Source organism: Chiloscyllium punctatum, chromosome 5, assembly GCF_047496795.1.
Source record: "Chiloscyllium punctatum isolate Juve2018m chromosome 5, sChiPun1.3, whole genome shotgun sequence".
NCBI lineage: Eukaryota > Metazoa > Chordata > Chondrichthyes > Orectolobiformes > Hemiscylliidae > Chiloscyllium > Chiloscyllium punctatum.
This window is the reverse complement of record NC_092743.1, coordinates 90,922,922-90,939,351: the sequence shown is the minus strand read 5'-3', so window position 1 is coordinate 90,939,351 and position 16,430 is coordinate 90,922,922. Positions and strand designations below refer to the sequence as shown.

The 16,430-nt window shown below is 38.1% G+C and overlaps 1 protein-coding gene across 7 annotated transcripts in view; it reads right to left on the bottom strand.

Annotated features, from left to right (window-relative positions):
* Window positions 1-16,430, bottom strand: part of LOC140477228 (arf-GAP with SH3 domain, ANK repeat and PH domain-containing protein 1-like) — a 354,071-nt gene that overhangs the window by 27,343 nt on the left and 310,298 nt on the right. For 5 of the 7 annotated variants that reach the window (XM_072570743.1, XM_072570745.1, XM_072570744.1 and 2 more), the window contains 4 exons: window positions 13,790-13,966; window positions 5,579-5,648; window positions 4,295-4,359; window positions 1,473-2,074 (listed from right to left, as the gene is read on the bottom strand). In XM_072570743.1, the coding sequence (XP_072426844.1) occupies window positions 1,473-2,074; window positions 4,295-4,359; window positions 5,579-5,648; window positions 13,790-13,966 (914 nt within the window). The remainder of the gene's footprint in view (window positions 1-1,472; window positions 2,075-4,294; window positions 4,360-5,578; window positions 5,649-13,789; window positions 13,967-16,430) is intronic. The other 2 variants (XM_072570748.1, XM_072570749.1) reach the window with 1 other exon arrangement.

Here is a 16,430-nt window from a genome sequence, read left to right as displayed (position 1 = left end):
TTTGTAATGCACTGGCTTAGAATGTGATGAAATCAAAGGGAATTAGACTTTAATCTGAAAAGGATGTACAGGGTTAAGGTGAGAAGGCAAGAAAATGGCATGAGGTGGATTGCTCATTTGGAGGGCAGTGGAAAAAACATTGGATTAAATAGACTTTCTTCTGTAATTTTATAATTCTGAGATTCTAGAACATCAAGATTGAATCTGCCTCTATCACTCCCAGACAATGCATTCCAGATTCTGAGCTAAACTAGATAATAAAGGTCCTGCTCAAGGCACCTTTGTTTTCTTTTGGCCAAACAGATTAAATATGCCTTCTCCAATTCTCAAACATTTTCTACTTACTACTTTGTGTAGAATAGTTGTGATTTTGAACATTGCTATCAAATCTCCTCATAACCTTTTCTTCTCTAAGGAATTCAACTACGACCTCTCCAATTATTCCAAGTAATTCCATTATTCCAATGAAGAAGAACCTAATTCTCATAGATATTTCTTACACCTTTTCTAAAGACTTCCTATCCTTCCTAATGTGTGGTGGTTAGAATCAGACACATCATTACAACCAGAGCCGAACTGTTGTTTTATAAATGTTCATTATAACCTACTTGCCTTTGTCCCCTTGCCTTGGAGGCCCAGAGTCTTTTAATCACTTTCTCAACCTGTCCTGTTGATCTTGAACGATTTGGGTATGGAGTTTGCTGATTGGACTCTCTTGAATGTAATTGTTACTGTTACTTTTGTGGTGACTGAAAGTGGGGTTTGAGATTTGTGTCCTCATTTCCCTGAAAACTGGTTGAATGGTGGGGTTTAGGGTCTGCCTTTGCTGCCCCTTTCCCCTGGAAATTGCTGTTTCTTGTATATGACAGTTCATGCTAACTATTTGCTTGTAATTTGTATTGGTTAAAAAAATTTTAAAAAGCGACAGATATATTCAGGATATTATTGGCCTCTCCGGTGTTTTTTTTCTTCCAGGTGGTGGAATATCAGTAAAGTTTTCTGCACTCGACGTTTCTTCACTGTGTATTGCATCCTGCACACACATGACATGGGTGCCGGGGAGAAATAAGCACTACTGCTGTTTGGCAATGGTGTTATGGATTAAAAAAAACAAATTTAATCAGGACATGAGAATCTCCTCAATTCAGGCACTGACTCTGAGTTGGCTGGCCACAGCCAGTGTGTTACTGTGGGTTCTTTTGTTTGTGAGGACTGGCTGGGGTGCAGTCACTGTGATTTGCTGTTTGTTTGAACTGGTTCCTGAACTGACCGCCAGTGCCACTGAGGAAACAAAGAAATATAATCAGAAGATGAGAATGTCCTCAGTTCAGGCGATTGACCCCGAGCTGGCTGGCCACAGCCGGTGTACTTGCACAAGTAAATAAAGAGTGACTTGATGACAGAATACCAGCTCTGTGCAGTTATTTCAGCATAATTACAGATTAAATTGAACTTGAAATAAGTATACTTACTGTATTTATCTTCCGTGGTAGGGGTACAGGGGTTTCAGGTAAACTGGGAGATGTACCATTTGCATCTTCAGATAGTTGTTTCTGCAGTATGTCCCTTGTCTGTGGCTTTGGAGAAATCTCCTGAACCTGTGGCTTTTGGGACATCTCCACAGGCTGGGACTTTTGGATGACTTCTCCGATATGGGGTTTTTGAGGGATTTCTCCTGGCTGTGGTTTTGGTGGCAGATCTTTGGGTTTTTGAGGCAGGTCCCCCGGATGCGGCTTCTGGGGTAAGTCCCCTGGATGCGGCTTCTGGGGCAGGTCCCCGGGATGCGGCTTCTGGGGTAGGTCCCCGGGATGCGGCTTCTGGGGCAGGTCCCCTGGATGCGGCTTCTGGGGCAGGTCCCCTGGATGCGGCTTCTGGGGCAGGTCCCCTGGATGCGGCTTCTGGGGCAGGTCCCCTGGATGCGGCTTCTGGGGCAGGTCCCCTGGATGCGGCTTCTGGGAGGGATCTTCCACATGTGATTTCTGGGTCAGGTCTCCCGGATGTGGCTTCTGAAAAATGTCTGGATTTGATTTATCTACTGAACTGTGATGGATACTATCGATTTTTCTCAAGGACACTGGAAGTTGGAAGAAGTACAAAGATTAGTGTTTTTCAGTTGAAGTACTCTTTGGGTTATAAAACTGAACATCGCTATAAAATATCTTTCACCCTTTAACAGGGTGAAAGTTTGTGAAAATCATTTCACAAATAGATGAAACATGACTAGACAAACAATGTGAAATGAAATGAAAATCAGTTCTAATCAAAATATAAAGCTTATTTTACTGTGTCTTACACCATTCCTCCCTTTCCCTCAAGTTCTTCTAATTTTCCTTCAAATGACTGACGTGGGTCTAACTCCATCATAACCCTACACTATAATACTTTAGAAAATCAACATTTATTTTCTTTAGAGTTTTTGTTCATTTCTTAAGGTGGTCTATCACTGAGAGATGCTCAATTTGGTCTCCTAGCAGAAAACTTGGAAATAAAATGTCACAATTTTTGTTGTAAGTAGGCTTTGAATGTCAACTCAAAATGGCATTTTAAAGATTATTCCTACAATTAGTGAAGGACTTTAGGATTCTCTCATTTCAAAGGTCTCTCATATCATCTTTCCAATATCCATCCCTACATGCACTCCCAAAAACATCAACTAATTTCCAGTTGCTTTTATTTTTCAATGTTCTCTTATGTAAATGTGTTGCCTCATGCTGATAAGATTCATAGTTGTCACATCCCTTGACATGTGACTCTGGTGAGAGCTTAGGGTATAAATTCGGCAAGCTCTTCATCTAGTCAAAAGAATTTCAGTTTCGTCCATAAGCACCCTCAACCAAAACTGACACAAGTACTTTCTAATACTGGGTAACAATTATGGGTGTAGTACAATGCAGCAGTGATCAATATTTTAACTGATGGCATCACAGAAAGTGATGTAAAGTCATGTGACATTGTGTTTAAGGACTTATTCTAATATAATCATGTAAAGATTGCTCCCAGCTCTGTACATAGTGCATATATTTAAACAAACAGTTCTAGTCACTGAAGCCTCCTATAGGTCCATCTTTAAGCATATTCACAACATGATTTTCATCTTAATTCATAATATATTGAGGCCAATTTTGTGAATCTCTATAACTCTCAACTGTTCCCATTGTAATTCCTGGAAATGTGGTACACCTAAGAAGTGTTACAAGCATTAGTGATTTAAATGCTCAGCTAAGTTCTTTTTAGGAAAAAATATAGGACAGGACTCCACTAATCATTTGTCTCACTGTTTGTGGAACTTTGCTGAATGCAAAATGGCCACTACTTTCATCTGCAATAGAGTGACTATATTTCAAAGTAGATAATTATATGTATATATGAGACATTGAGAGGCTTTAAGGTATTATAAAAATACATTTTTTTTTCACAAAGCATTTCTCCTATACAATGGAGAGAAAAATAATTCCCTTGTCATTGTTTCTCTGGTGTCTTAGCACCTTATTTCCTTCCATGTGTGTTTTATTTTGCTGTATTAGCCAACCTATTTACCATTTTCTTTATTCTTAAATTAGTGGAATATCTCTTATTTCTCTTTCACTCTGTTTTGCAATTCTCACCATACTTATATATATGGCTTTCAATTTGTGTAATGTTCACAATTTCTTTAATTAAATGCTCAAGTTCAGAGTATGCTACATGACTTAAAATAGCATAGTCAATGGAGCAGCACAAATGTACCTGGGAACTTGAAGGTTAGGATTGACGTCTTAGGCTGAGAAGAACTGGCAGACATCATCCTGGTAAATGTAGTTTTCAAAATTAGATGACTGATCTGAAGCTTAGCCAGTCATGTGCGCACACCATGGACTAAGTGGTCTCTTTTTGTGCTGCAGAGCTTCTATGATTCTATGTTAGAGATGTTGCTTTAAAAGGCATAATATGAGTGTGTGGGAAAGAAACATGGTACTTATAGACTTTCGAATTCTGCAGGGTGTCAATTTTATTTTAAAAGAGGAGTTATCTTTTAAGATAATGATGTGCATTATGCTTTTCTGACTACTTATGCCATTTAACAAGCTTTACAAACTCATGAGGGAAATTGGATGTGCACCAAATGAAAAACCTTTAACTAACTAGAGTCCACAGGTTTTTTGTAGATATTTTGTTAAAAGAGTGGGAAATAATACATGCCAATGAAAGAAAGCTTCAAAATAAGAGCTAATCTTGTAAAATATTACAATATCATGTTCATTTACAAGTTTAAGTATTTGAACGTCAAATGCAACTCACACACATTTAATCTCACCTTTTTGAGGTAGTTTTGGAAGCACTCGTGGACCTAAGGCAGTTTTTGTGGTTCCAGTTCCAGTACTGTAAAGCAAACAAAAGACAATGAGTCACCAAATGGATAACCACTTATGAATCGTGCTTTCAGGATGAAAATAAAAGCATATAATCTATGAATCTCTCATTCTGTTTTGTCCAATACATTTCTTAAATAAGAATAGGGACTTTATGTTGTGAGTAGGAATATTTCTTGAGTAATATTTAAAATATTGTCAGTCTTTTAGTTGAAATCTATAAAACTGTATTGTCTAACACATCAGAAAATATTGAAAATTTGCTACGTTATTTCTGGCCGATGAGCAATTTTCACAGTAAATGTTTTGGGAGACAAAGAAGAGTGGGCCACCTTTCAAGTTGAAAAGGGCCAGATGACATGACTGTGGTGGTCACTTACAAGTTATCTGGTTATATGCGGATGTGAATCCAGTTGAACTTTTGATAGCACTACACTTTGAGGAACTAGGAGTAACCATGTTATCCATATAGTATTATCATATTGCTGTGGGGATTTGCACTGTTTAGATACTTCCTTTTAGCAAAGCTCCTTGTGCTCAATAAAAAAAAATGATGGAGAGAGAGAGAGATAGGTTAGTTGCAAGGGGAGGGTAGACATTTACTGAACTTCTCACAAAACTAGTCTTATTGGATAATGAAGCTTGAGACTGTATAACAGTAGAAGATGAGCTGCTGGATAATAGGTTGAAACACATGTATCCACCTATTGATGAAAAGAGAGCAATCTGTGTTGGAGCCTTGAGAAAAAGGTTTATCCAATATATTGGAACAATATTAGACTACTGAAAATGAATTATTGTATGTATTTTCACTAATTGTTACATACAACAGAATCACCATGTACACATGCACCATTAAATGCTCGAACATTCAGTGAAATAGATGGTATCTATCAATTAATTACACCGATTCAAATATGACACAACACTAAACCAGCAGGAGACTGTTAAATGACTGTTAAACGGTTCATTGCCCAACAGGAACACTTTTTAAAAAACGACAATCAATTATCTTAACTTCTTTCAAAAAGATTAGTATTATGCAACATTTAAACTCCAATAATCCTAAAACAAATGTGACCTTAAACTGGTATATAGTGGCTCTGATAGCTAACAATTGGAACTATTCCAATTTCAGCAGGATATTGCTCCTTTTGTTAGGAAAAAACGGCTCATTCATAATTTAATTTAAACATCAACCATGTACCAAAAAAAAAATCTATAGTTACCTTGATTGTTGAGACAACCCCTCAAACTTATTTCCTGTTCGGTTTGACTGTGGGGGACCAGAATCTGTACCTAAGAGACAGTTAAATATTATTTTAGATTGGTTTAACGTTAATTTAGATATGAAATTATTTAGAAAACAAAAACACACAATAAGCCACAAAAAATGGATGTAAGCAAATTCCAATACCAAAAGTCAAGCATCAATAAACACTAACCAGAATTTAGATGGCTGATCACTAACTCTAAATGCAGCAATCCAAAGAATTCCAGTAAAAAAAAATTGGGAATATATTATCCAAAACAAAGAAACAAATGCTATTTGTATTGTTCACCATTAATTTTAAAATTCTGAACCACAAAATACATTATTTAAATCACAACATTTTCCCTAATTCTAAGCATTGTTTCATGTTTTAAAAATAAGCTGGAAAATTAATTAATTGACAAATCATTAGCTCAGATTTTGTACGATTAGTTGTGAGACCACTATTTTGGAATAAATTCTCTCAGCAGCTTTCAAGGTATGCACATGTATAGTTCAACATGAAAATCAGGAATCTGCTGTTCAATTTGTCTTGCTCCTCCATCAGCTTTACTACAAGTGAATTTGCATTAAAATAAATTAAGGTGTGTGAAGTTTTGGTACTTACCCACTAGTCACCTACTAAACATGCCAGAAAAAGCCAAGGCTAAGTTGTCAAGTTTAAGTGAATTTTGAATGGCATGATCAATATTAATCATAGTTAACAACCAGTCAGACAAAATTTATTTTTCTAGGATATGGAGAGTTACTTTTTCAGAACTGAATTACTGCAGATCATGGTGCGTAAGACAAACCTATTTTTCTGGTTCCAAAAATCATGAATTTGTATATACTCATGACATAAGTCAATTCTTTCCCAGCCGCATACTATAGTTGTATTAGTAGTCATCCTCAAATTTTTATCTACAATGTATGTTTCAGTTACCAGTACCTTATAACAGACTGCAAGGAATCAAGCAGATGATGGTGATGTAAGCTATAATGTGGGGGCTGTGTAACAATTTAAGATATATCGACGCAAAGATGACAAAGATGGCAACCACCCACATCCAAGGTTCGCTTTCATATTTGGTGGATCAATTCAACCAGTTTTTACAAATGTTTTTCTCTGGGGCTTCAAAGATGGTCTTGTACAACATTTTTGGGATTGTCAAAAATGCTTAAAAAAATTAAAGTAATTTTTCAAGCAAGAAGATACTTTTCCAGTCATTTGAAGAGCAGCATTGGAATTGACAGTAAATAATTGTGGGAGCTGGCGGAGAACTGAGGAGTGGGGCTGTGAAGAGAATAAGAAATGGATACTTGATTATTTGCAGGACAGCTATAAATGAGGGGAGGAAAAGGTACGTAATGATGTATTGGTGAAACCCAAGTAGAAGTTGCAGAACCAGGGCATTCTGGGCAGCAACGTGTGCTGTCAGGGGTGCACTCCTCTCATCACCTTGTTCTTACTTATCTACCTCCTCCTCTCCTCGAATAGGCACTCTGCTCTGCATTTTAATTGCCCAACAGTCTGGAACCTCAAGGTTTTGTAGAGAACAGTGCAGTTTGACCATCTTGGAGACCCCGGCTGAGGTGCACTGAAGGGAACATCGAGATCTTTCCATGATTGTTTTAGTCTGCCGCCTAAAATCTAATACCTTCTTAAATGGCTGCATTCTACATGTTGTAGATTGAATCACAATGCCCTTAAGGAGGGAATTCCAAGATTTTGACCCAGCAACAGTGAAGGATATATTTCCATGTCAGGATGATGAGTGGTTTGGAAGGGAACTTGCAGGTGATGGTGCCTCCATTTATCTGCTACCCTTGTCCTTCTGGATGAAAGTGATTATGGGTTTGGAAGGTGCTATCTGAGGATCTATGGTGAATTTCTGCATTGCATCTAGTAGATAGTACACACTGAGCATCAGAGGCAGAGGGAGTCGATGCTTGTGGATGCGCTGTCAATCAAGTAGGCTGCTTTGTCTTGATGGTGTCAACCTTCTTGAGTGTTGTTGGAGCTGCACCCATCCAGGCAAGTGGGAGTATTCTATCACACACCTGACCTGTGGCTTGTAAATATGGTAAACAGCTTTTGAAGAGTCAGGAGGTAAATTTCCTAGCCTCTGACCTGCTCTTGTATTTTTCTGATGAGTCCAATTGAATTTCTGGTCAATGGTAATCCCCAAGAATGTTAATAGTGGGTGATTCATCGATAACACTATTGAATGTCAAGGGGCGGTGAACAGATTATCTCTTTTTGAAGACGGTCATTGCCTGGCACAAATGATACTTTTGCCACTTGTCGGTCCAAGCCTGGATATTGTCCAGCTCTTGAAGTAAGAGTTGTACACCACAGAAGCAGACCCTTCTGTCCAACTCATCCATGCCAACCAAATATCCTAAATCAAATCAGTCAATTTGCTAGGATTTGGCTTTTATACCTCTAAACCTACTCATGTACTAATCCAGATGCATTTCAAATGTTGTAATTGTACCAGCCTCCACCACTTCCTCTGGCAGCTCATTCCAAACATGCACGACACACTGCATGAAAAATTTGCTCATTAGATCCCTTTTATATCATTCCCCTTTCACCTTAAACCTATGTCCTTTAGTTTTGGACTCCCCTAACCTGAGAAAAAAAACTTGGCTATTCACTCTATCCATGCCCCTCATGATTTTATTAACCTCTATAAGGTCACTTCTAAGTCTCCAACGCTTCAGTGAAAATAGCCCTAGCCTATTCAGCCTCTGCCCCTCTTGATGCATTTAAAGATGGACTACTTCAGTATCTGAAAAGTCACAAATAGTGCTGAACATTATGCAATCATTGGCAAACATCCTCACTTCTGACCTTATGATGGAGGGAAGATTACTGATGAAACAGCTGAAGATGGTTTGGCCTAGGGCATTATTCTGAATAACTCCTGCACTAATGTCAAATAGCTGAAATGACTGACCTTCAACAACTACACCTATCTTCCTATTTACCAGGTATGACTCCAACCAGAGAGTTTGCCCCTTAATACCTAGAGATTCCAGTTTTGCTAGGGCTCCTTGACGCCACACTCCGTTGAAAGTGGCCTTGATGTTAACAGCTGTCACTTCACCTCCAATCTATGACAGCATAAGCATCCTCCATGTAAAACTGATAGGCTAGAATTCTGAACTACCAAAGTACACAAGATAACCTCTCAGTACATGTACTATGAATGAAACTATTCCCATTAGCAGGTGAGAAAACAGCTGTCAGTACTGAGCACGTGGACATGTTTTCTTGGCATTGTTTCAGTCCCTTAACATGCCACGATGTCACCTTGCTTTCACAAACATGCATTAGAAAGCCAAGGGAACCAATGGACCAAAAGCTTAACTTAAAAACACAAATTAATACTGTTCTAATTAAGTGAGCAATTAATGTTAAATGGCAACCTTTTCTCCTTAGGAGGTTGCTTGCATGTGGCTGAAAGATGTCTTGATGCTTATTTTAAATCAAACACTTCCATAAACATCATAATCAACCATACATATCTCACTAAGGAACCTTTCAACCTTATTGATCTGAGAAACACAATGTTGTTTGCCTTGTTCACAAACCTCACAAATGTTCTGTGGAGGGTGTTGTATTGAAAACATTCTCTAGTAACTATCAGGTGCCCCTCAGAAGAGCACATTCAGCTTCTGGGAAGCTATAAGCAATTGCCATTTCTTCACAGTAAAATCCAAACCAATAACCATTTGGTTAACATCACAAGCAGCTTTTGGTCACTTCTTTACATTCATGAACTCTGTTTAACTTCTGGCACATATGCTATATTTTCAAATGATTAGAAGGAGTTTCTATTTCTGGCTGGTATTTCCAACTTTGACACAATTTTCAGCAAAATTAAACAGCATAATTTGTAGTGCAAGGAGCTTATGTATATCTCCAAAGTGATGAATTATTGTAAGCCAAAGATGAATAACTTGTACAATCCAAAATGTTTTACTATTTAATGAAATTATACAAACTAACTAGTGGAGTTCTTGCGGTACAAGGTCCAAGTCCCCCCCTGCTCCAGAAGAGCTCTTGTGGTGTAGTGGTGGTGTCCCTACCCAGAGTCAGAAGACTCTGGCTCAAGTCCCATCTGCTCCAGAGGTGTGTAATAGTATTTCTGAATAGGTTGATGAGAAAACAATTCCACCTCCAGAGCTGTGTCATAACATCCTGAACAGGTTGTTTACAAGATGTTTACAAATTAATTAGTGTCAATGACTAGATTAAGATGAAAGCATTCTATATGTCAGTTTAAGTTGGTTGGACATTGAAGCCCAGCTGCAAGAACTCAACAATCCCAACATGCAATTCTGGTCTCCTTCCTATTGGAATGATGTTGTGAAACTTGAAATGGTTCAGAAAAGATTTAAGGATGTTGCCAGGGTTGGAGCATTTGTGCTAAAGGGAGAGGTTGAATAGGCTAGGGCTGTTTTCCCTAGAGCGTCGGAGGCTGAGGGGTGACCTTAACGAGGTTTATAAAATCATGAGGGGCATGGATAGGATAAATAGACAAAGTCTTTTCCCTGGGGTGGGGGAGTCCAGAATTACAGGGCATAGGTTTAGGGTGAAAGAGGAAAGATATAAAAGAGACCCAAGGGGCAACTTTTTCACTCAGAGGGTGGCACGTGTATGGAATGAGCTGCCAGAGGAAATGGTGGAGACTGGTACAATTGCAATGTTTAAAAGGCATCTGGATGGGTATATGAATAGGAAGGGTTTGGAGGGATATGGGCCAGGTACTGGCAGGTGGGACTAGATTAAGTTGAGATATCTGGTTGGCGTGGACGCATTGGACCGAAGGGTCTGTTTCCACGCTGTACATCTCTATGACTAGAAGTTGAAGGATGATGAAAAGACACTATGGAAACAGGTTGACCTTGCAATAAGCTAAAGGAATCTGGGTTTGTGGGGTCAGTGATGCAGACTTCTGCAAGATTGTCAGGTGAGTCGGGATGTGTGAATGTGTCTTTAGAAGTCTCTCTGCAGTGTTTCCTTGAGGTAGAATGGCTCACCCACTGTTAATGGAATGCCTGCAATGGCAGGAAGATGGCCTTAGTTGACCACTTAAGTGACTTATCATCTTTCTTCACTTCTGGGAAATGCCATTGCAGTGTAAAAGTAACAGGCTCCACAACAATACTCACTGAAAAATCTCTCCCTTGCACCATAGCTCACCATTTTATAGCCATCCCTTGAGGGCTAGTATACATTTATTACTTTACTGTTAACAGCAAACTTTGAAATTATGCTCTATATTCTTAATTCCACTTCTTAAAAATCAAAAAGAGCAATGATCTTAATGGTACTGGATCTTAATTGAAGCCACCATTCTATACTTTTCACCAAATTACTCATCATTACTCTCTACTTTTTGTCAGTTTTGCAGTTATAGCTCCTTTAATTCTAAAGTGTTTTCTTCAGTCACCAGATCAAGAAAATAACACATAGTTAACACACTTGACTTATGCCCAGAAGGCCAATAAAATAGATCTTGTGAAAGTCATCTTACAAAGTGCAGTCAACAATGAACGGTGTGTGTGAGCTATTTCCTTGTAGGAATGACATGTTGAGTGTGCTCTGATACCCATCTAATTTATCTTTGGTTAATGACAGTAAAGCACCTCAGTGCTTGTTATTCTCAGAAAACTGATTAGTTTTTTCTGCTTTGGTAAAACAAAGCTCACTTCAACAAGTAACTCAATTGAAAGGAAATGAATCTCAATTTTTAAGAAATCTTTATAATCAGCACACCCTGAATGATTTAATAAAAATTACTCTTCTAAATACTGGTCATTATTTTGTAATAACTCCTTTCTTTTACTCAGAACTTCAAAATACTACAGTTCATTCAGAACCTCCCACCAAACTTTCCTTAAATGTTTATTGTGGTTGAGAGGTGTTTCTTTTCCTTTCTGGCTTTATTGTTTACGCTGTTTGGACAATTGAATTATAAGGACAGGTCTCCTTTCATACATTAACTTACTTCTTTTAATTCCCTAATCACCTGAATTGTCTTTCTTGTTGGAGATAATGCCATTTTAGTGACTAGGTGAAGTAAATCCACACAATGCAGATTGGGTCTGGCCAATGCTCTTTACCTGACGGATATTCTTTAGATTTATACTCTACAATTGTCTAATTAAACCAAATATTCCACTTTTTAATAGTACAGTTAAGTAATATTCCATGATTTCACTGATTTATCCACTAATTTCCATGTTTCTTTCTGACCAGTGCACAGGCTGTCATTTAGTTCCATTTAATATACTTAATTTCTTTTTGTTCTCAGAGTAGTTATTACTTGCTTGCCCAACAGAATTCTGAAAATTGTTTTCAAATACTTTCTCCTTAACAAGTTTTGAGAAGGTTTATAGCTCAGGTTGAGGTTTTGGATGTAGGTTTGCTTGCTGAGCTGGAAGGTTCATTTCCAGACATTTCTTCACCCTACTAAGTAACATCTTCACTGGGCTACAGGCTCCACTAAAAAGAAATGGGCACCCAATGAACACAGTCCGCCGATTTCTCAGCAACAAACTCAAACTAGCAGACAAAACATGTCCAGAAACCATAGCCACTCTACCCTACATCAAAGACATCTCAGAAATGACTGCCAGACTATTCAGACCCCTTGGCATCATGGTAGTCCACAAATCCACCAACACACTATAACAGCAGCTAATGAACTTGGAAGACCGTATACAAACAACAAGCAAAACTAATGTCATTTACAAAATACCGTGCAAGGAGTATAACAAACACTACATTGGACAAACAGGCAGACAACTAGCCACCAGGATACATGAACACCAACTAGCCACAAAAGGACATGACCCTCTCTCACTAGTATCCTTACATACAGATGAGGAAGGACATCACTTCGACTGGGAGAACACATCCATCCTAGGACAATCCAAACAAAGACACGCATGAAAATTCCTAGAAGCATGGCATTCCAACTGGAACTCTATCAACAAACACATTGAGTTAGACCCCATCTGCCACCCCCTGAGAAAAGCAACAGAAAGTGACTTCACCACAGGAAATTACATCACCAACCTAAAGGAACCCAAACATATAAAGAGAAAGCAGGACTTATCAGCAGTGCTTCACCTGAGGCCCACTGAAGATGTTACCTGGTAGGGTGCTGAAATGAACCTTCCAGCTCAGCAAGCAAACCTACATTTAAAACTTTCTCCATAAACTTACTGGTCCTTATTTTCCTGCTATATTATTTCACATCTTTCAAAAATAATGCAAGATTTTTTAAAGCTAATTTACAATCTTAAAGAAAAATCACTTCATAGTAGAACAAGATTATCAAAACCAATAAATTCTTTACATTATAAATTCTATATATTTAATGAGCATAAGTTATCTGAAACAGGTTTCACAGGCTTTATCAAGACTCCACAGAAGAACCTGAAAAAGGTTAGAGTGCTGGGCTATTGTTCTGTGTGTTGCAGCATCCTGCAAGTTTGACTGATCATCCAAAAATACATGTATTAGCTCAGGTACTGTTTCTGAGAATGCATTAGTCAAAGCGATGTATTAGAAATATTAGCCAAATAATGTCAATGTTGTTATGGTTTTTCTTTCAAATAGTAACAAGTTCCTCCTATCAACAATTTTAGATAACATGTTGAGTATAGTATTTCAATTTTCTACAGGTCTGATTGTGTAATGCAATCTAATCTTCCTAACTAATTTAGTGAAAAGCTAACCATAAACAAAGGTTCCAACCGTGGCCGTGGCAAGTGCCTTAAAGTCATTGTCTCTCAGATTCTTCCATATTATTTCAGAATACACATTAAAGGAAAAGACAAACAATCAACAGTATGGTGGACAATGACAGTAAAAATAATGTCCTGTCAAGCACGACAACTTACACACAAGTGGGTTGATGATAAATATTTAACTAAGTAGCACTGCAAGCGTGTGAATTTCCTCATATGTCAAAGTGTCCAGATAATTTAGTTTCCATACGCTGATGATAGCAAATTCCATTGATACGCAGAGGTTGAATGAATGAGAAAGAACCAACTTTTTGCAGTTTCTCCCTTTTATACCATTTTTACTTTAATAGACATTGATATAACTTGCTGCTTCCTACAGTAACTTAACTAACTTAATATAAGAAAAACTCACCCCAAGGAATCAGACCTTTATTCTGGGGACCATGAGGTAGCGGGCTTGGTGGGTCAGATAAGGTTCGTTTGTGTCCAGGGGGTGGGGGCGGTGGTCTCTTCTTTGATAAAGTGGAGCTGCCGGTTGTGACCTGGGGACCTACAGGAAGGACTGAAGGAGGGACTGGGCCATGTGGAGCTGGAGAAGCACAAAAACACAGCTGACTACTGCACAATATGTTAAGAGCAGTTATGAAAGCATGCAATACGGTGCAATGAAGGATCAAAGCAATGTAAAATAAATCAATTTTCTCCCATCCACTACTGACTAAAACTGATGAACAGAAAGCAAATTCTCCTTTCAAGATTTTAATAGTGATGATCTAATTTTAGATATATTATACACATATGCAACATTCCAAATATTAATTGTACAAGACAATTTCAAAATTGATTATATTTAATATTACAAACAAAAGGAAAACACGTGACAATCACACTTGATGATTATTAATGATCTGCAGCATCTCGAAGTTGGGTTCTCAAACTTCTTTTTCTGTCTTACCAAGCAACAGCTCTAAGTCGAAAGGAACAGATTCAAGCAGAATCTAGGTTGTCACCAAATGCAACACCAGAGGTGGGCTAGACATAATATTTATTTTAATTGTTAATTTACTGTATATAGGTATCACTGGTAGGCCAGCATTTGTTGCACAGTCTTAATTTCTCTTGAGGAGATGGTGTTGAGTTGCTTTCTTGAACAGATGAAGTTCATGTGGTGTAGGTACAACGGCTGTTGGGAGGGTTTTCCAGGGTTTTGACTCAGTGACAGTGAAGGAATGACAATATTGTTCTAAATCAGGATGGTATGTGTCTCAGAGGGTGAGACACAGGTCAGCACAACATCAAGGGCCGAAGGGCCTGTTCTGCGCTGTATTGTTCTATGTTCTATCTTGTAGGTGGCAATGTTGCCATACATCTGCTATCCTGTTCAAGCTTCTAGAGTGTTGTTGGGGCTGCATTTAATCAGGCAAGTATAGAATATTCCAACACACTTGACTTGTGCCTTGTAAATGGTGTACAGGCATTGGGGAGACGGGAGATGACCCAATTCCTGTAGCCACACAAATTTGTATGTGGGTCAAGTTCAGCTTCTTGCCAATACATAAAGGTCAAATCACAATAGTCATATTGGACATACAGATACTCTCTCATTAGAGAGAATTGAAGGAATTGAACCCACACTATTGGCATAACTCGGCATCACAAACCAGATATCCAGCCATCCCCTTTCTGGTCAAGAGCAACTCACAGGAAGTGTATAGTGGAGATTCAGCAGTGGTAATGTTGCTGAATGTCAATGATTGATGGTTGCATTCTCTCTTTTTGAGGTGGTCATTGCCTGGCACTTATGTGGTACAAGGGTCACTTGTCCCATATAAGCGCAAGTTTGAATATTGTCCAGATCTTAGTGTATTTGCACACAAACTGCTTCAGTGTCTGAAGAGTTGTGAATGGTACTTAAGTCTATGCAATCATCGATGCATATCCCCATCTCTGACCTTATGATGGAGGATAGGTGATTGATGAAACTATTGAAGATGGTTGATCCAAGGACATTACCCTGAGGAAATCCTATTGTGATGTATAGAATAACTATCTCAGGTATAGAAATAAGGATCCATCTGCCTGTTAAGATACAAGCTGTAGAAACAGCAGAAAATTATCCCAACATCCTAGTCAATTAGCAGCCCTGAAGCAACACCATCAAAAACAGATTAGTCTCCGATTTATATTATTAATATGTACAGTACCTGCTTCAAAACATCTTTGTCGACATGTTTATCTATATAATGCAGAATTGCTACATTTCAAAAGTCACACCTCAAGCATGAAATAATTTGGCACATGCTGAGAATACTGTGTAAATGTATAATCTCTTTCAAAGTGGGAATAGGGCAACCCCTCCTTCCCAATAGAAGAGTACACTATGTGGCCAGAGGAAGAAATGCAATACCATAATTTCGATTTTGCAATCTGCGTTCCTTGCAAACATGACTATCTAGAGTGTAAAATTACTGTCATTATCAAATATCAAAAGGGACTTTTGCATACTCTCCTTTCTCCTCATTCAATGTTTGGCAAAGTTAAATTATGCACTTCAAACTACTCTGACACAGGCTGCAGAAAGACTTCAGAATTCAGTTTGGGATAACAAACCATTTACAAATGCATTACATTAGATATCTGGGCCTATGAATGGATTTACGTTTGAAGGAAAATCAAAACCAATTGAAGATATATTTCACAGACATAATCTGGATAGTAAGAAATTAAATATGCAACAATACTGCTTAAGTCCTAAAAATTGTATTTTTACTACAAGCTCTATTATAAACACACTATCAGCAGGTCTGGTCTTTTGTAAGTTGATTTATATCAGTGCTTTAGAAATCTGAAATTATTAACACCAGTCAATATTGATCTTTTCCTCTAATACAGAAGTAAAATACTTTAGATGCTAAAAATCTGGAATAAAAGCACAAAATGCTGGAAATATACAGCACTCTGGTAGCACTTGAAAAGAAAAACAAAATTAATAGGCTGAATGTTAATCCAAGTTGTGTCATTTTTTTTGGGAGGGATGCCCACCATGACGCCTA